Genomic DNA, 21,164 nt, shown 5'->3' on the forward strand with positions numbered 1-21,164 from the left:
GTGTAGAAAAGGACTTCTAGGCACTGCAACACACTGAAGCTGCAGCGCTTTGACAGTCTTTTGGCATCACCGAAAAGAAATTCCATAATTATCTTTCATCACATTGTAATTCCAGTAGTCTGAAAGGTGACAAGAACTCTTCCAACTTCTGTGGAGTCTAGAAAATCCACCCTGTGACGCAAACATATTTCAACCCTGTAAAGCCTGAACCATTAAATCAGGGGTGTCAAACTCATTTTAGCTCAGGGACCACATTCAGCTAAATTTGATCTGAAATGGGCCGAACCAGTAAAATAATAACATTATAACATAAGAATAATGTCAACTCTGAAATTTTCTCTGTTTTAGAGCAAACCAAGTAAATTTACATTATGAAAATGTTTACATCTGCAAACTATCCTTTCAAAAGATGTCAATAACATGAAAAAACTGAAAAAATAAGTGTAATTTTAACAATATTGTTGCTGGGTAAAACATGTCACACTGTCCACGTAAGCTAATTCTAAGAAAAACCACATTTAAAAGTTCACTTGAGTTAATCACACCTTGGTCTGACATTTGCACCAACAATTTAGCTTACACTGCATAGTTAAACCACAAAGAGTTTCTGTAAGTGCGTCTAGTTCAAACACTTGCGCAATTCTTGACCACAGAAAGTCCCTAAGGTCATAATCAAGATTAACTCAGCTCACTTTCACCACAAAGCTGCAAGATAAGATCTTTTTCTTAGAATCTAACCTTTTCTCCAAGTTCAGCACACACAAACCTGAAACACCCCTGACCTTTCACTGCTCAGTACACAGAAAATAAAAATCAGAATATAACAACTTAGATTTGCAATTAGTCTTATAATATTTCATTTTTTCTTTTCCATTTTGGTTCATGATGTATGATGGTCCTCTGACATTTTAAAGTAAGATTTAAAGTCACACATTCAACTTCCATTTAACATAAGATACGTCTCACATCATCATAAAAGAAATACACCCTATCATACACCATGGTCGGTTGAGGAGATTCAGTCTTTTGTGGCCGACGAAAAAATTCAGCATGAGCTTGACGAGACAACACGTAACGAGCGAGTTTATCAGCAACTCTGAGCAGACGACACGGAAGTAACGCGCCACATCGCTATGACGTCCAGGTACTGTAAAGTCGGTAGTATCCTGTAATGGAAATGCTCTCCAGGAATAGGAGCTGGTACCCGAGTCGAGTCAAGCCAGTTCCACATAGTGGAAATGCAGCATTATTCATATTAACCCTTTCACGCACTAATTATGAGAACCTTAATCAATTTTTTTTCCTGAGTGTTTTTATTCCTCTTTCGGCATGAAAGAAACAATGCCATTGAAAAATTTCTTCTGAAAAAAACCAAAAAAAAAACAAAACAATAATTTAAAAAAATGTAAAAAAAAAAAAAAATACATTACAATAATAATAATAATAAGAAAAAAATCTTATGAACCTATTTTTCATGAAGTTGCAAAAATGTCCACTCGGCTGGATGCCACATGTTTAATTTTTGACGCACAGAAACATGTATTTACTGATAAATTGTGTGAAAACTATGGGGAGGGTTTATGATTCTGGGGGTTTATCCTCAGGGGAGATCTACATAATGTTACCAATTCATGTCATAAAAGATATGTAGTGTCTTAAAACTTTAATAAAGATACAGGGTGGGGAAGCAAAATTTACAATACTTTGAGGCAGGGATTGAAAGACAGTGTATGACCAATTAGTTTATTGAAAGTCATGAGAATTTATTTGCCACAAGAAAAATGACATAATAGAAAATGTTTTTATTCTATGTGTCCTCCTTCTTTCTCAATAACTGCCTTCACACGCTTCCTGAAACTTGCACAAGTGTTCCTCAAATATTTGGGTGACAACTTCTCCCATTCTTCTTTAATAGTATCTTCCAGACTTTCCCGTAATAGTTTTGCTCATAGTCCTTCTCTTCTTTCCATTATAAACAGTCTTTATGGACACTCCAACTATTTTTGAAATCCCCTTTGGTGTGACGAGTGCATTCAGCAAATCACACACTCTTTGACGTTTGCTTTCCTGATTACTCATATGGGCAAAAGTTTCTGAAAAGGTATGGATAATAGTGTTAGGTATGATTATGACATCAGTATATGTTTGGTTTCAAAACAACTGACCTAGTGCCTGCTGAGAAAAAACAACTAAATGTTCATTGTAAACTTTGCTTCCCCACCCTGTATGTGTAAAAAAAACAAACAAAAAAACAGCGAAAAGAACAACAAAATCCACAAATATATAAGAGAACAGCTGTAGAATAGCTGTCCACTGGAGTGACCAGTATGCATGAAAGGGTTAACCCCAACTCTGAATGACATTTAACTCACAGTGAGTTAAAACTACACTTTGAGAGTGAAAATTGACTCTCAAATGTTTAACTCAGAAATTTCAACTCACCAATTTTTGCTGTGCTATAAGTGTCCACTGTGTTGGCTGATATGGAACTAAAACAACTAAACCCATGAATATACAAGAGAACAGCTGGAGAATACAGGGTGGGGAAGCAAAATTTACAATGAACATTTGGTTGTTTTTTCTCAGCAGGCACTACGTCAATTGTTTTGAAACCAAACATATACTGATGTCATAATCATACCTAACACTATTATCCATACCTTTTCAGAAACTTTTGCCCATATGAGTAATCAGGAAAGCAAACGTCAAAGAGTGTGTGATTTGCTGAATGCACTCGTCACACCAAAGGAGATTTCAAAAATAGTTGGAGTGTCCATAAAGACTGTTTATAATGGAAAGAAGAGAATGACTATGAGCAAAACTATTAGGAGAAAGTCTGGAAGATACTATTAAAGAAGAATGGGAGAAGATGTCACCCGAATATTTGGGGAACACTTGCGCAAGTTTCAGGAAGCGTGTGAAGGCAGTTATTGAGAAAGAAGGAGGACACATAGAATAAAAACATTTTCTATTATGGAAATTTTCTTGTGGCAAATAAATTCTCATGACTTTCAATAAACTAATTGGTCATACACTGTCTTTCAATCCCTGCCTCGAAATATTGTAAATTTTGCTTCCCCACCCTGTAGTTTTAATTTATTACAATTTTAATTTTATATATCTAATATTTGGAACCACTCTTTTCTTTTAAAGTTTTGGAAAAGGTTCGTTAAGCATCTTTGTGTTATTTATGCGATAACTTATATGCATTTTTCAAATCTGATTTAATATTTTTTTGTGTGTTTTTTGTGTTGACATAGTAGGTTAAAGTGAAAAAATAAAAGGCAGTTGAGATAGATGAAGTTGTGTTGAAAAAAAAACGACACCAAACATGGGTATAGTGTGTGTGTGTGTGTGTGTGTGTGTGTGTGTGTGTGGGGGGGGTTATATTTCTGACCATATCTTTGTCATTCTTTGTCCTTTTTCAAAACGGAAAAAACTGTCCAAATTTTCTGATTCTAATCCACAGATTGCATTAACATTACACGTAAGGGTGAGAATGCCCTCCACCTGAATCAGATGCAGAAACCATGAGACTGGGGGGGGGGAGAAAACTCCTATGTAAAGATCTGCTTTTATGTCAAATATTTGAGTATACAGGGTGGGGAAGCAAAATTTACAATGAACATTTAGTTGTTTTTTCTCAGCAGGCACTACGTCAGTTGTTTTGAAACCAAACATATATTGATGTCATAATCATACCTAACACTATTATCCATACCTTTTCAGAAACTTTTGCCCATATGAGTAATCAGGAAAGCAAACGTCAAAGAGTGTGTGATTTACTGAATGCACTCGTCACACCAAAGGAGATTTCAAAAATAGTTGGAGTGTCCATAAAGACTGTTTATAATGGAAAGAAGAGAATGACTATGAGCAAAACTATTACCAGAAAGTCTGGAAGATACTATTAAAGAAGAATGGGAGAAGTTGTCACCCGAATATTTGAGGAACACTTGCGCAAGTTTCAGGAAGCGTGTGAAGGCAGTTATTGAGAAAGAAGGAGGACACATAGAATAAAAACATTTTCTATTATGTACATTTTCCTGTGGCAAATAAATTCTCATGACTTTCAATAAACTAATTGGTCATACACTGTCTTTCAATCCCTGCCTCAAAATATTGTAAATTTTGCTTCCCCACCCTGTAAAGTCATGACATGAAACTGCAGAATTCTATCATGTACATCAGGGGGGTCCAACTCATTTGGGTTCAGGGGCCATATTTAGCCCAATTTGAGCTCATGCGGGCCTGTTGAGTCGCATTATGTAATAAATTCCCATTATGTAATAAAAGTTCAAAATGTAATAAGAATGTCACGTCATTTTGTAATAAAGCCGCATTATGTAATAAACTATGTCAACGCATTATGTAGTAAATTTTTTCACATTATGTAGGAAGTTATTACAGTTTGAGAAATTTATTACAAAATGCACTTGCATGAAAGGGTTAATCATAAAGCTGACATAAACATCAGAACATTTCATTAACAGCCATTTTTAATACACTTACTGTAGTGTTTTCGTGCAAAATGAATTCAGTTAGTGTGTCTTAACATTATTTTTTGCCCAGACAAAGGCCCGCGACTCTCTGAAAACAGGCAAGTAACAGAAACACAGCATCCATAGTGTTCTTCTAAACATCCTAATACTGTTCTAAGTGAATAAAGACAGTTCAGATATCTATAATAACAATTTTCAGTCCCTGCTTCTCCTGTGTCCTGCTACACTCCACCAGTCTCCAGTTTTTTTTTTTTTTTTTTTTTTTTTTCATAAGTGCTGTTGCTTTATGCTCCTCCTGGCGCTAAAATGTAAGCAGCTCAGCTTTGATGGCTTGTGAGAAAGCATCTTCCGCTTGATTACATTCCAGAGGTCTGCGAAGAGATTCGGGTTTTAAGTGGTGTCAGTGTTTTCTATGTATCTTACATCAGGCCTTTGACAAAAAGATCTTGCAGCTTTATGCCACTCTATTGTTACCTTGAACTTTTCTTTCACCGAATCACATTCTAACAACCACTCTCACCAAATACCCGAGTATTTTCCCAGAGATAGACCTGTCACATGAGACGTTAACGGCAGAAAATGTAAAAGCTTTTACCAGAGGAGTGCATGGCTGTAGGCTGAGATATCCCTGACCTCCTGTGCTCAGGCTGTTTCTCTGCATTTTCAGAACGTCTCGGGACTCAATCGAGGTTTGGAAAGTTCCCCGTATGTTTTAATTAAACCCCGCTTTGACGGCGATGGGAATAGGATGACAAGTTAATGCAGGTCCCCATCCCACATGCTGCAAAACTACGGCTACTCATCATATATCTCACCTCTAGTGAACACAACTGAACTAATGTGATCATCTGTAAATCTTCAAATCATTAAACCGTTTCCTTCAAGCTTAGCAACCGCGAGGACAGGCGTCATCCATCAACCATGCTTTATCCCCCTTAATAATGTCTGACAAGTATTCCCAAGAATCTCAAAGTGAAGATATTTTAATGAATGGTACATGCAGTAGCAACTTCTACATGATTATTAACCCACATTCACATGCAGGATTCATTGCGTGGTGACAGTTACATCCCTAAGGGAACAATGATAAAGCTGCAGTTTAGCGCCGATGTTTAAGTGAGCTTTGTTTCCAAGCTTGGATTATAGCAGTGAGTCTAAACCAAGAGGGTGTTGGAAATCAGATATTCCCCTTTAACAAACACATGGATGTACAAAAAACAACATAAAACAAACATAACAAAAACAACTCATTAATCAGAAAAAAGGAAAAACTGGCACGTCCATGCTGAATTTTATTTATTTACAGGTGAGATCCCATCGCACCTGGAATGATTATTATCTCTGCTAGGTCTTTGGCCTACAAGAATAATGTGTTTATTTCGAACAATGTGATAATATAGAGCTTGGTTCTCAGAGTTTTTCAGCTCAAGTCCCAACAGTTAAAAATAAAAGTCTCCCCAGGACTCAGATTTTCAGAAATACAACCAGTTGCCATTTTATCTACATATTTACCGACTCTCCCACTGTCAAAAACACAAAATATTGAAGTAAATGGTGGAATGTTGGAGCGTCAACAATCATTTCTAACACCGATGAGCAATGGGGTCCAAGCAGAAACCAACAGTAGCTAAAAAATATGTTACGCAAACAAACCAAATGCCAATGGACACTAACAAGCATGAGTTTCCACTGTCTTCTACATCATTTTTCCTTTCATCTTGTTCATGTTTACAGACTCTTCCACAGAACAGCGTTTGGTTTTACTAAGGCCAATGACTCCACCATCATATTATTATCATGGATTTTACTTAGACAGTTGGGGATCCTTAATTTTGGTTAGATGAATCTGCTTCAGGAATGACTTTAATTGCATTAGTTTCATGAAAATTTGACACACAACACATTACTAATGTATCTGGTGTCCATGGGATACTATACATCTTCCATATATATCCATCCATCAGCCATAACATTGTGACTGTTAGCATATGAAGAGTTAATAATGTTGATTATCTTGTTAAAATGATACCTTTCAGTCGGTGGGATATATAGACCAGCAGGTGATCATTTAGTCCTCAAAGTTGATGTGATGGAAGCAGGAAAATGAGCAACATGAGGGACTTTAACAAAGGTAAAGATGTGATGGGCAAATGACAGGGGAAGAACATCGCATCAAGACCTGCAGTTAGCTCGTATCAAATATGGTCTTCTAAAGGACAACTATCATATTATTTGTTCATAAAACTAGCAGCATTGTACCCGTGGCTAAAACGCCCTCCTATAGTGCAACAGCGGCATTGTGTGCAAACTTAAGCCCTCCCATGCTGCAACATTGATCGGACGCCGGACGGACACAGAACATGCATTATAGTAGGATATATGTGGTGTCACAGGTAGAAAGTTTTGGGTTGAATTCTCAGTTGGACATGTGCTTTTCAGCATTGAGTTTATACCTGTTTTCCAAAAAAAACAGATACTTAAAACTTCATTCTCCTGTCCAGGGTGTTGATGAAGATCTGGAGTTGGTCCCCAAGCACCTTCAATGGCAGCTCACTGCTCCTATGTGTGCTAAATGCTAATTGCTAATATTACGATGTGTGTGCATATTAGGGTGGATTAACTGCATAGACTGAATTTCTCTAAAATGATAATAAAGTGCATTAGTTTCATGTAAATTTGATGCACAATATATTACTAATGTATCTGGTGTCCATGGGATACTATGCATTTACCATATACAGTATATCCACTCATCAGCCATAACATGGTGACTGCTAGCATGTGAAGATGTAATCATGTTGATTATCTTGTTAAAATGATACCTTTCAGTAGGTGGGATACATAGACCAGCAGGTGATCATTTAGTCCTCAAAGTTGATGTGATGGAAGCAGGAAAATGAGCAACAAGAGGATCTGAGGGACTTCAACAAAGGTAAAGATGTGATGGGCAAATGACAGGGGAAGAACATCACATCAAGACCTGCAGTTAGCTCATATCAAATATGGTCTTCTGAGGGACAACCATCATATTATTTATTAATATAAAATATGTGGTGTCTCGGGTAGAAAGTTTTGGGTTGAATTCTCAGTTGGACACGAGCTTTTCTGCATTGAGTCTATACCTGTTTTCCAATAAAAACAAATACTTAAAAGTTCATTCTCCTGTCCACTGTGTTTATGAAGATTGGAGTTGGTCCCCAAGCACCTTCAATGGCAGCTCACTGCTCCTAATGTGTGCTAAATGCTAATTGCTAATATTAGGTTGTGTGTGTATATTAGCAAGGATTAACTGCATAGACTGAATTTCTCTAAAAGGATAATAAAGTGCATTAGTTTCATGTAAATTTGATGCACAATATATTAGTAATGTATCTGGTGTCCATGGGATACTATACATCTTCCATATATATCCACCCATCAGCCATAACATTGTGACTGCTAGCATGTGAAGACCTAATAATGTTGATTATCTTGTTAAAATGATACCTTTCCGTAGGTGGGATATATAGACCAGCAGGTGATCATTTAGTCCTCAAAGTTGATGTGATGGAAGCAGGAAAATGAGTAATATGAGGATCTGAGGGACTTTAACAAAGGTAAAGATGTGATGGGCAAATGACAGGGGAAGAACATCGCATCAAGACCTGCAGTTAGCTCATATCAAATATTCTGAAAGACAACCATCGTATTATTTATTAATATAAAATATGTGGTGTCTCAGGTAGAAAGTTTTGGGTTGAATTATCAGTTGGACACAAGCTTTTCTGCGTTGAGTTTATACCTGTTTTCCAATAAAAACAAATACTTAAAAGTTCATTCTCCTGTCCAGGGTGTTGATGAAGACCTGGGCCCGTATTCCTAAAGATTCTGAGAATCCTCTAACAGAGCTCCTAACTTAACCTAAAAATTCCTAGCAAGGAGTCGTAGTTTAGGAGTGATTCCAGAACACTCTCAGAGAACTCGGAGCAAGGAATGGACAGAAATTCCTATCTTAGTGAGGAGGTGTGGTTGACCCCGTTGCTAGGTATGAGTCATAATTTCAAAAGCTGTGATTGGTTGATCCTAAAAGCTAGAAAAAAATATACTTTTGGTGATAATGGGCAAGGGATGGACCCTCAAATCGATAAACTTAATCACAGAATCTAATCTTATGAAGACTGTAATTGTAAATAATATTTCACATAAAAGAAAATATCTGTTCAATGAATAGTAAGCTATACTTTAAAATTATCCGACAAAATGTGTGAAAAACTCAGGCCCACTTGCACAGTATTCACATAGTGATAGTTAAATTTATTTGCTCATATTAATTGGCAGGCTGGTAATTTTTGCACTTTCAACATTTCAACTCAATTTGGTATTAACGAGGGTAAAATGGCTCTGCTGATGGAGGGTTGTGACGGACCCAAGTCATCACTGTTGCATTGTTGCATTTTCCCTGTTGCCAAATACCTCAGTGTTGTGATGATTTTCATTTGGGTTGGTATTGCATTGTGGTGTTGGGTTGCAGAAGTAAGTGCATCTCTAATGAGATCAACCACAAACATGATTCCTGCACGATCCAATCTGTAGCATTTAATTAATTCACTGTCATCCAGTGTTTGGAGAATATCCCTCCTGCCTCTTCCGTCAGCCATTTTGTCCTCTGCTTAGGGAACTCCTAAGCCCCTTAAAAGTCCTCTTCCCTGCTCTTAACAGATCTCACTTTAGGAGCTCTCTTAAGGGCTAGGATTCTTTAGGAATAGCTTTTATTTTTACTAAGATCTACTCTTCATTTTTAGGGGAAATTCTGAGAAAACATCATGATTCTAAGAATTTACTTAGAATTTGGCCACTAGGAGCAACTCTTTGCACTAAGAATCTTTAGGAATACGGGCCCTGGAGTTGGTCCCCAAGCACCCTCAATGGCAGCTCACTGCTCCTAATGTGTGCTAAATGCTAATTGCTAATACTAGGTTCTGTGTTTATAATAGGGTGGATAAAATGCATGGACTGAATTTCTCTACAAGGATAATAAAGTGAGGTCCCCTTTTTTTGCCAAACTAAAGCCTCGACTCCACAAACCTCTAAAGATGTGCCTTGGGATCTGGCACCAAGACACTAGCATAAGTTAAAACAATGGGCCTCTATGGACTGGACTGAGATTCAGTCATTTGTTCTTAGATTTCTTCTTTCTTTTGGTGTCGTACTAACCATTGTCGACTGGGAATACCCAAAGAGATCGGCAATTTTGGGAATACAGTCGCCATAGTTACCTCAGTCGCTCAGCTCCTTACACGTTCCCATTTTATTTCTTCCAACACATCAACTTCAAGGACTAAATACTCACTTGCTGACTAATATATCCCACCCACTGACAGGTGCCACTGCAAACTAGGAGGTTCACATCTGGTTTTTGAGCATCTCCATCTAAAACTGCTAGCATTTTTTACCTTGGAGATCCAGGACAGCTGGTACTCTTTAAATGAGCTACATGGGGATAACCACTCCCTGTGTTTTTAGATGAGGAAACAGATGAGGAAGTAGTCATTAAAAAGCAGCAGATCTGTTTTATTTTAATGCAACCGGAGCAGCATTGGCACCAAGAGAAAATACAGAACAGAAAGTACAAAACAAATCGAAAGCGACCACTTACAGATATCTGACGTGCATTCCTCATTCCCGTCAATTATCTGATCACCTATTGAGTTTGCTCTATTGACAGATTAGCGCTTTCTCTTTGAATGAACAGGCCTCCATACTGTTCTGGAATATAAGTCACACATATATAACCCCCAGAGTTGCATAAATAACCGGAAAATCACACTTGAGTAGAAGTACAGATACTCTACCAAAAAATTACTTTGGTTGAAGTTCTAGTCACCGACTGAAATGTGACTCAAGTTAAAGTCTTTAAGTATCTGGTATTTACTCTACTTAAGTATTTGAAGTAATCTACGGTTAAATGTACTCAAGTAATGAAAGAAAAAGTACAAGTAAATGTTAATAACAACCAAAGGCAGTCAGAATTTGGAACAGGGTGCTTGCGCAGGTTTTGAAAGTCTTAAAAGTATGGAACTTTGAAATATTGTTTTCCAAACCTTGAAAAGTCTGGAATTTTGTGTAAAATTCTTAAAGTATAGAAACAAATTTCTCTCATAGTTGAATTTTAGAGTATGCACAAAGGCACATAATCTTGTAAAATAAGAAATACGTGAGGAAAGCGGATAAAAAACCTTATGATTTCGCTAACTGGTCGGTACTGGAATGATTCTAGTGAAACTTGTTTGTGTGATATCCGTGCACTTCTGTGATTTTCATATGTTTTGAAAATGTTTCTGTCAGTAAAACATTTATTGCAAATTGTGCTTTCATTCATTCATTCATTCATTCATTCATTCATACAGTTATTAAAATGAACTTTTCTACCACACACAACAGGTACAATCTCAACCAAAAAAGTAGACACTCAAATATAAAAGTACTTAAAGTCAAAGTCTTGCAGAAAACAATTGCAGTTTTAGAAAAAGTCTGGAATTTTTATTTGGATAAAGAGCAAGAACCATGTTTGAATATTATGCTGCTGCTCACATCAACAGATTGCTGATAGGTTGAGTGTGGACCATTGTTGCGATTAGGCCGAATGACAAATATTCTTCCTGACGTCTCAGCGGTAAAACCACCAAATTTCCTTTAATTTATTTTTTGTAACAATACTGTGCATTAACAATGTATTGGAGTAGAAGTATGCAATTAAATTAGGAAATGTAATGAAGTAAAAGTAAACAAAACAAGTGGTGCCAGATGCAACAAACCCCGCCCCTCACAAAAGTGTCACCCATTATAAGTAAATGGGAAGATTTAAAAAAAAAATCATTAAAATTTTAATTTTCACCTACTTTTCCCAAAATGTAATCACATCTATTCTGGGTCACTGGCAATCTATAAACCCAGTTTGGTTTGAAATCAACCAATAGTTTTGCTGCTACAGACATGTGAAATTTCACCCGTTACAAGTAAATGGGATTTTTTTTTTTTATTCATAAGAATATAAACTTTGGCCTACTTTTCCCAAAATGAAATCAGATCTATTCTGGGTCAGTGACAATCTATAAACCCAATTTAGTATGAATTCAACCAATAGTTTTGCTGCTATAGAAATGTGAATTTTCAGCAATTATAAGTAAATGGGGGGGGGGACATTTAAAAAAATTCATAAAAAATTTAAACATTCACCTACTTTTCCCGAAACGTAATCACATTTATTTTGGGTCGCTGGCAATCTATAAACCAAATTTGGTATGAATTCAACCAATACTTTTGGTGCTACAGACATGTGAAATTTCAGCCAATATAAGTAAATGGGGGAAAAAAAAGTTTTTAAAAAAAAATTCATTAAAAATTTGAACTTTGACCTACTTTCCCCAAAATGAAATCAGATCTATTCTGGGTCAGTGACAATCTATAAACCCAATTTAGTATGAATTCAACCAACAGTTTTGCTGCTACAGACATGTGACATTTCAGTCATTATAAGTAAATGGGGGGGGGGGGGGGGGGGGATTTTAAAAATTCATAACAAATTTAAACTTTCACCTACTTTTCCCAAAATGTAATCACATTTATTCTGGGTCACTGGCAATCTATAAACCCAATTTGGTACGAATTCAACCAATAGTTTTGCTGCTATAGACATGTGAATTTTCAGCAATTATAAGTAAATGGGGTGGGGGTAATTAAAAAAATCATTAAAAATTTAAACTTTCACCTACTTTTCCCAAAACATAATCACATTTATTTTTGGTTCACTGGCAATCTATAAACCAAATTTGGTATGAATTCAACCAATACTTTTGCTGCTATAGACATGTGAAATTTCAGCCATTATAAGTAAATGGGGGGAAAAAAAGTTTTTTAAAAATTCATTAAAAATTTGAACTTTCATCTACTTTTCCCAAAATGTAATCATATTCATTCTGGGTCACTGGCAATATATAAACCCAACTTGGTATGAATTCAACCAGTAGTTTTGCTGATACACACATGTGAAATTTCGCCCATTATAAATAAATGGCTTTTTTTTTTTAAAAATTCATAAAAATATAAACTTTGACCTACTTTTCCCAAAATGTAATGACATCTATTCTGGGTCACTGGTAATCTGTAAACCGAATTTAGTTTGAATTCAACCAATTATTTTGCTGCTATAATGTTAACAAACAAAGAAACAAACCGAACCAAAAATAAAAAACAAAAACAAACCCCTTGCCTCCCCTTTTTTTTTTTTTTTTTTTTTGGGGGGGGGGGGGGGGTTATAAAAAATCCTCAATAAAGTACAAATAACAAATAAATAAATAAATAAACATAGATAAAGAACAAAACTTGGTGCACATCCTGATGTCATTGACAGGACTGTGTTTCCTGGAAGGTAATTGAGGCAGTTTTCGTTTCTTCCAACTACGCAACATCTCCAAACTCAGATCTATGGTGTCCATAAATGAGCTCGAGATGATCGTTCACGCTTTTGTGTCTTCTCGCTTAGACTACTGCAACAGCCTGTTTACATGCTTAAACAAGAAGGAGCTGGCCTGTCTACAGTTTGTCCAGAACTCTGCTGCCAGGCTCCTGACCCGCACAAACAGGAGAACCCACATCACTCCCATCCTTAAATCTCTCCACTGGCTCCCTGTTCTATATCGTCTTCATTTCAAAATTCTTGTGCTAACTTTCCGGGCCCTACATGGCCAGGCCCCTGCATACATTGCTTCCCTGATCCAGCCCTACAGCTCGACTCGTAGCTTGAGGTCTTCAGGACAGCACCTGCTGATGGTTCCACGGACCTGTTTTAGCACACGCGGTGACAGGTCTTTTAAAGCTGTGGCACCATGTCTATGGAATGACCTGCATCTACACCTACGGTCCATGGACTCTGTAGAGAGCTTTAAGAAACACCTCAAAACCCTCCTGTTCAAAAAGGCTTTTTAGTCTCCCACCTGACCCAGGACCACCACAAACTGATTACACTATGTATTCATCATAACGTACTCCATGTGTCATCCCCCCTGCCCCATATATCTCTATCGCTCTCTCTTTTCTCCTCCTTTACGCTCTCTCTTTAACCCAAACTGGTCAAGGCAGACAGCCATCCTTCAGGAGTCTGGGTCTGCTCCAGGTTTCTGCCCGTTAAAGGGAAGTTTTTCCTCGCCACTGTCACCAATCACAAGTGTTTGCTCCTGAAGGATTCTGTTGGGTCTCTGTAAACTTAATTTGATTCTGATTTGAATTGATAAAGCACTTTGTGACTCTGTCTGTGAAAAGTGCTCTATAAATAAAATTTACTTACTTACTTACTTTTGACTTTTTTCCAACATGGTGCATTCACAGGGGGATTAAGATCACAGACAACCCTGCAGTTCTTCCAAATGAGTGGAGGTCCAGAGGTAATACTGGTCCCATGTGAACAGGGCTTAAGGATATCTGAATTCAATGGCTTATTTTTTTTTACAGTAGCGTCATCTTCCATTCATTTGGGTGGCGTTAACAGTGACAGGCTTATATTCATTCAGTCTACAGGCCAGATGGATTATTTAATTTCTTCCTACTTTACATGGAAAAATTGGAACCGTAGAAACAGGGGACACATCGTCTAGAAAGGCTTAAAAGGTAATCCTAAATACTGTCATATCTCCTACCTGTAAAGTCCATGTTAGAGCCACCGTTCTGCTCTATTTACCTCCTGTGTTTTTTTTTTTTTGTTCAAAATAAGCCGTGCTAATGTGCCGATATGCTAATGCGTAACAGGGAAAAGCAGTCAGACGCTCTATGTGAGTAACAGAGACAGTGTTTTGGCACGGGTCCATTCTTGTGGGCACTCCGCCGCTGTGATGTTGTACAGCACTCGCTGTAACAAGGTGTACGGTGTCACCGCTGTAACGTAGCGTCTGGGATGCGATGCTGCTGTGAGCTACCGATGGTTGTAATGCATTTGATAGGCCGCCCACTGATATCACCGGCAGCCATCGGCGTTTGGGATGTAAAGGAAATAACAATGTGTCTGACACCGTCCTGTTTACATAACGCCGTGAGCCATAAGATCCACCAGAGACGCAGAAATCCTTTTGTCTGGATTTTATCCTATCGATTCTTCAAGTGAAAGTGAAAAAAAATGCGCTGTTTTAATGAGTGAAAACAGTGTCTGTCGGTGTCACTTTGGGCTAGAGCAGATTAAACGAGGCTTTTTGGCCTTTTGTAAATTAAATTAATAATGATCGTCTGATTAGCTGATAATGAATATAATCCCATTGCTTCTTCAGTTACAAAAATGATTCTATTCTTGCTGTAGAGATTCCAGTTTTACAGGAGAAGTGTTAATAATATTGATTATTTCATGACTGTGGGATTACCTTTCAAAGGTTGGATACATTAAGCAGCATTTTGTTTGTTTTAAGGTCATTTTAAATTATTTTGTTGATTACTTTGGTCAGTATTGGTTCATTTTTGGTCATTTTGTTGACTATCATGTTTTGTTTTTCTTTTCTTTTTCGGGGGGGGGTCTGTTTTTGTTCATTTTTGTCCATATTCTTCATTGTGTTGACTGCTATATACTTTTGAATGTATTTTTGTATTATTTTATTCTGTAGTACTAGTGTTTTGTTAACATTGCTGCACTGACAATAAACTCTCTTCTCTTCTCTTCTCTTCTCTTCTCTTCTCTTCTCTTCTCTTCTCTTCTCTTCTCTTCTCTTCTCTTCTCTTCTCTTCTCTTCTCTTCTCTTCTATTCTATTCTATTCTATTCTATTCTATTCAAAATAAGTGCTTCCATAATGAGTGAAAACAGTGTCTGTCAGTGTCACTTTGGGCTAGAGCAGATTAAACGAGGCTTTTTGGCCTTTTGTAAATTAAATTAATAATGATCGTCTGATTAGCTGATAATGAATATAATCCCGTTGCTTCCTCAGTTACAAAAATGATTCTATTCTTGCTGTAGAGATTCCAGTTTTACAGGAGAAGTGTTAATAATATTGAATATTTCATTACTGTGGGATTAGGTTGGATACATTAGGTAGCATTTTGTTTGTTTTACATTTATTTTGTTAGTTACTTCGGTCAGTATTTGTTCATTTTTGGTAATTTTGTTGACGATCATGTTCTTTTTTTTAATCTTTTTATTTTTTTGGTCACATTGTTGCATATTTTGTGCAGTTTTTGTACCTTTTTGTCCTCATTGTTCATTGTGTTGGTCAGTATTTGTTCATTTTTTGGTAATTTGGGTGACTATCATGTTGTTTTGTCATTTTTTGTTAATTTTGTTGTATATTTTGGTCAGTTTTTGTTAGTTTTTGTCCATATTATTCATTGTGTTGTCTATTGACTTCATTTTGTTGACTACTATATTCTTTTGCATTCACTTTTTAATATGCACTTATTTAATGAGTTACAAAAACAATTATATTCTTGCTGTCGAGAGTCCAGTTTTACTGGAGAAGTTTTAATAATATTAAATATTTCATTACTATGGGATTACCTTTCACTGGTTGAATACATTAGGTAGCATTTAGTTTGTTTTGCAGTCATTTTTAATTATTTTGTTGATTACTTTGGTCAGTATTGGTTCACTTTTGGTCATTTTGTTGCATATTTTGCATTAATTTTTCAAATGATTTTGTTACTTTGGTCAGTATTTATTCATTTTTGGTCATTTTGTTGACTGTCATGTTTTGTTTTTCTTTTCTTTTTTTGGGGGGGGTCTGTTTTTGTTCATTTTTGTCCATATTCTTCATTGTGTTGACTGCTATATACTTTTGAATGTATTTTTGTATTATTTTATTCTGTAGTACTAGTGTTTTGTTAACATTGCTGCACTGACAATAAACTCTATTCTATTCTATTCTATTCTATTCTATTCAAAATAAGTGCTTCCATAATGAGTGAAAACAGTGTCTGTCAGTGTCACTTTGGGCTAGAGCAGATTAAACGAGGCTTTTTGGCCTTTTCTAAATTAAATTAATAATGATCGTCTGATTAGCTGATAATGAATATAATCCCGTTGCTTCCTCAGTTACAAAAATGATTCTATTCTTGCTGTAGAGATTCCAGTTTTACAGGAGAAGTGTTAATAATATTGAATATTTCATTACTGTGGGATTAGGTTGGATACATTAGGTAGCATTTTGTTTGTTTTACATTTATTTTGTTAGTTACTTCGGTCAGTATTTGTTCATTTTTGGTAATTTTGTTGACGATCATGTTCTTTTTTTTAATCTTTTATTTTTTTGGTCACATTGTTGCATATTTTGTGCAGTTTTTGTACCTTTTTGTCCTCATTGTTCATTGTGTTGGTCAGTATTTGTTCATTTTTTGGTAATTTGGGTGACTATCATGTTGTTTTGTCATTTTTTGTTAGTTTTTGTCCATATTATTCATTGTGTTGTCTATTGACTTCATTTTGTTGACTACTATATTCTTTTGCATTCACTTTTTAATATGCACTTCTTTAATGAGTTACAAAAACAATTATATTCTTGCTGTTGAGAGTCCAGTTTTACTGGAGAAGTTTTAATAATATTAAATATTTCATTACTATGGGATTACCTTTCACTGGTTGGATACATTAGGTAGCATTTAGTTTGTTTTGCAGTCATTTTTAATTATTTTGTTGATTACTTTGGTCAGTATTGGTTCACTTTTGGTCATTTTGTTGCATATTTTGCATTAATTTTTCAAATGATTTTGTTACTTTGGTCAGTATTTATTCATTTTTGGTCATTTTGTTGACTGTCATGTTTTGTTTTTCTTTTTCTTTTTCGGGGGGGGTCTGTTTTTGTTCATTTTTGTCCATATTCTTCATTGTGTTGACTGCTATATACTTTTGAATGTATTTTTGTATTATTTTATTCTGTAGTACTAGTGTTTTGTTAACATTGCTGCACTGACAATAAACTCTATTCTATTCTATTCTATTCTATTCTATTCTATTCTATTCTATTCTATTCTATTCTATTCTATTCTATTCTATTAAAAAGAAGTGCTGCTTTAATGAGTGAAAACAGTGTCTGTCGGTGTCACTTTGGGCTAGAGCAGATTAAACGAGGCTTTTTGGTCCGTTGTAAATTAAATTAATAATGATCATCTGATTAGCTGATAATGAATATAATCCCGTTGCTTCCTCAGTTACAAAAACAATAATATTCTTGCTGTAGAGATTCCAGTTTTACAGGAGAAGTGTTAATAATATTGATTATTTCATCACAGAGGGATTACCTTTCACTGGTTGTATATATTAGGCAGCATTTAGTTCGTTTTACAGTCATTTTTAATCATTTTGTTGATTACTTTGGTCAGTATTGGTTCACTTTTGGTCATTTTGTTGCATATTTTGCATTAATTTTTCAAATGATTTTGTTACTTTGGTCAGTATTTATTCATTTTTGCTCATTTTGTTGACTATCATGTTTTGTTTTTCTTTTCTTTTTTGGGGGGGGGTCTGTTTTTGTTCATTTTTATCCATATTCTTCATTGTGTTGACTGCTATACACTTTTGAATGTATTTTTGTATTATTTTATTGTGTAGTACTAGTGTTTTGTTAACATTGCTGCACTGACAATAAACTCTATTCTATTCTATTCTATTCTATTCTATTCTATTCTATTCTATTCTATTCTATTCTATTCTATTCTATTCAAAATAAGTGCTTCCATAATGAGTGAAAACAGTTTCTGTCGGTGTCACTTTGGGCTAGAGCAGATTAAACGAGGCTTTTTGGCCTTTTGTAAATAAAATTAATAATGATCATCTGATTAGCTGATAATGAATATAATCCCGTTTCTTCCTCAGTTACAAAAACAATAATATTCTTGCTGTCGAGATTCCAGTTTTACAGGAGAAGTGTTAATAATATTGATTATTTCATCACAGAGGGATTACCTTTCGCAGGTTGGATACATTAGGTAGCATTTAGTTTGTTTTGCAGTCATTTTTAATTATTTTGTTGATTACTTTCGTCAGTATTTGTTTATTTTTGGTCATTTTGTTGACTATCATGTTCTTTTTTTTCATTTTTTGGTCAGTGTTTGTTTTTGTTTTGTTATATATTTTTGTCCACATTGTTCATTGTGTTGATGACTATATTCTTTTGCATTCATTTTTTTTTTTTTTTTTTTTTTAATCATTTTGTGGGTTAGTTTGGTGAGTATTTGTTCATTTTTGTTCATTTTTTTGACCGTCATGTTCTTTTTTTTTTTCTCTGTTTTTGGTCATGTTGTTGCATATTCTGGTCAGTTTTTGTCCATATTGTTCATCGTATTGACTACTGAGTTCATTTTGTCAACTACTATAATCTTTTGCATTTTTTAAATATGCACTTCTTTAATGAGTTATAAAAATGATTATTCTTGCTGAAGAGATTCCAGTTTTACTGGAGAAGTGTTAATATTGCTTATTTCATTGCAATGGGATTACCTTTCAGTGGTTGGATACATTAGGCAGCATTTTGTTTGTTAAGCATTCATTTTTAACCATTTTGTTGATTTCTTTGGGTGGTATTTGTTCCTTTTTGGTCAATTTGTTGCCTATCATTTGTTTTTAATTTTTTTGGTTAGTTTTTGTTCATTTTTGTTTCGTATTGTTCATTGTGTTGACTACTTCATTCTTTTGCATTATTATTATTATTTTTTTTATTATTATTCTTATTTTATTCTGTAGCACTAGTGTTTTGTCAATATTGCTGCACTGACTGGAACAGAACTCCTAATTTCATTGGACACACAATGACAATAAAGTCTATTCTATTCTATTCTATTCTATTCTATTCTATAAACATGTGCTTCTATAATTAGTGAAAACAGTGTCTGTCGGTGTCACTTTGGGTTGCAGCAGATTAAACGAAGCTTTTTGGCCTTTTTGTAAATTAAATGAATAATGATCGTCCGATTATCTGATAATGAAAATAATCCTGTTTCTTCCTCACTTATAAAATGTCTGTATTCTAGTTGTAGAGATTCCAGTTTTAATGTTGTTGACATTCCAGGACACGACAGGAAACTGGAGATTGTTTCCAATTGGGAGCCAAAGTTTCCTTCCTGTGTTTATTCAACAAAACTCTGAGTTTGCTGAACAGAAAGGCCAGGCCCGCTGTGACACTGGGGCTTTTTCACATGTGTTTGCTGGGCTTGCGTTCGGACTCACCTCCCAGGAGATGACCAGTTCGTGCCTGCGGCCGTTCCCTCCGCTCACATTGGTCGGTGCCACGGACGGAACTGTGTGGAAGCAAACATACACACCGCATCACTGACCACACACTCCAAAGCCAATTCAACAGCACATTTAAGACCCTGTCCTCGATTCAGAGCCATGTAAATACAACCACAGGTTTGGGAGGTAATTCACTTACATGACTTACAGGTAATAACACCATTCTACTCCACTGTTATTCTGTCTTTTATGAATTAAAGACACAGATTCCCAAAATATGTATACATCTAAACCAGGGGTGTCAAACTCATTTCAATTCAGGGGCCACATACAGCCCAATATTTTATAAAGTGGGCCGGACCAGTAAAATAATATAAATAATATCAATAATAGGATAACAACTTATAAATAATGTCAACTCTAAAGTTTGCTCTATTTTTTTGAGTGAAAAAAGTCACATTCCGTAATGAAAATGTTTACATCTCCGAACAGTACTTGAACATAACATGAACACATACGATACGAAAATTCTTAACAAAAAAAAAAAAGCAGGAAAAAAAAGCATAATTTTAACAATATTATGCCTTAGTTTATAACTTATACATGTGCATTATAACGTGCAGATCACAGTGGATCTACAAATACACAAAACATTTAGTAACAGGCAGAATATTAGTAAAATTAGAGTACTGTTAAGACATTTCAAGTTATTCACATCTTTTGTAAAAGGCTAGTCTGTAAATGTAAACATTTTTGTGTAATTTTAACTTTTTTTAAACTGAAAAAAAAGAGGAAAATTTGCTGTTTTCATTATTTATAGGTTATTAGGATAGTATTTTACTGGTCTGACCCACTTTAGATTGAATTGACCTAAAATTATTTTAATATCCTTGATTTTTAATGTCTTCAGGGTAAATTCAGTGTAACTTTAGCATTTCACAAATTCATTCTAGGGGCCGGATTGGACCCTTTGGCGGGCCGGATTTGGCCCCCGGGCCGCATGTTTGACACCTGTGATCTAAACCTTCTCCATGACTCATCAAGATCCTGAGGGCTCTCCCCAAAACATCAATAATAGTCTGATCTCTAATCTAAGAAACAATAATATAAGTAGCATCACAATTCAGAACCTTTGACTCTTTAAAACCTGCAGCGTCTCAGGTTTCAGAAACTGTTGGAATTTTTCTGATTGCACAAACAATGAAAGAGTTACAGCCATCTAAAATGCATTCTGAATTGTGATGCTACTTATATTATTGTTTCTTAGATTAGAGATCAGACTATTATTGATGTTTTGGGGAGAGCCTCAGGATCTTGATGAGTCATGGAGAAGGTTTAGATCACAGGTGTCAAACATGCGGCCCGGGGGCCAAATCTGGCCCGCCAAAGGGTCCAATCTGGCCCCTGGAATGAATTTGTGAAATGCAAAAGTTACACTGAAATTACACTGAAGACATTAAAAATCAAGGATATTAAAATAATTTTAGGTCAA

At 35.6% G+C, this 21,164-nt stretch overlaps 1 protein-coding gene across 1 annotated transcript in view; it reads right to left on the bottom strand.

Annotated features, from left to right (window-relative positions):
* The window catches only part of cntn5 (contactin 5), a 513,272-nt gene that overhangs the window by 31,870 nt on the left and 460,238 nt on the right, over positions 1–21,164 (bottom strand). Inside the window, exon 18 of the mRNA XM_030151777.1 lies at positions 19,667–19,737. Coding sequence (XP_030007637.1) covers positions 19,667–19,737 — 71 coding nt within the window. The remainder of the gene's footprint in view (positions 1–19,666; positions 19,738–21,164) is intronic.

Source organism: Sphaeramia orbicularis, chromosome 13, assembly GCF_902148855.1.
Source record: "Sphaeramia orbicularis chromosome 13, fSphaOr1.1, whole genome shotgun sequence".
Taxonomy (NCBI): domain Eukaryota; kingdom Metazoa; phylum Chordata; class Actinopteri; order Kurtiformes; family Apogonidae; genus Sphaeramia; species Sphaeramia orbicularis.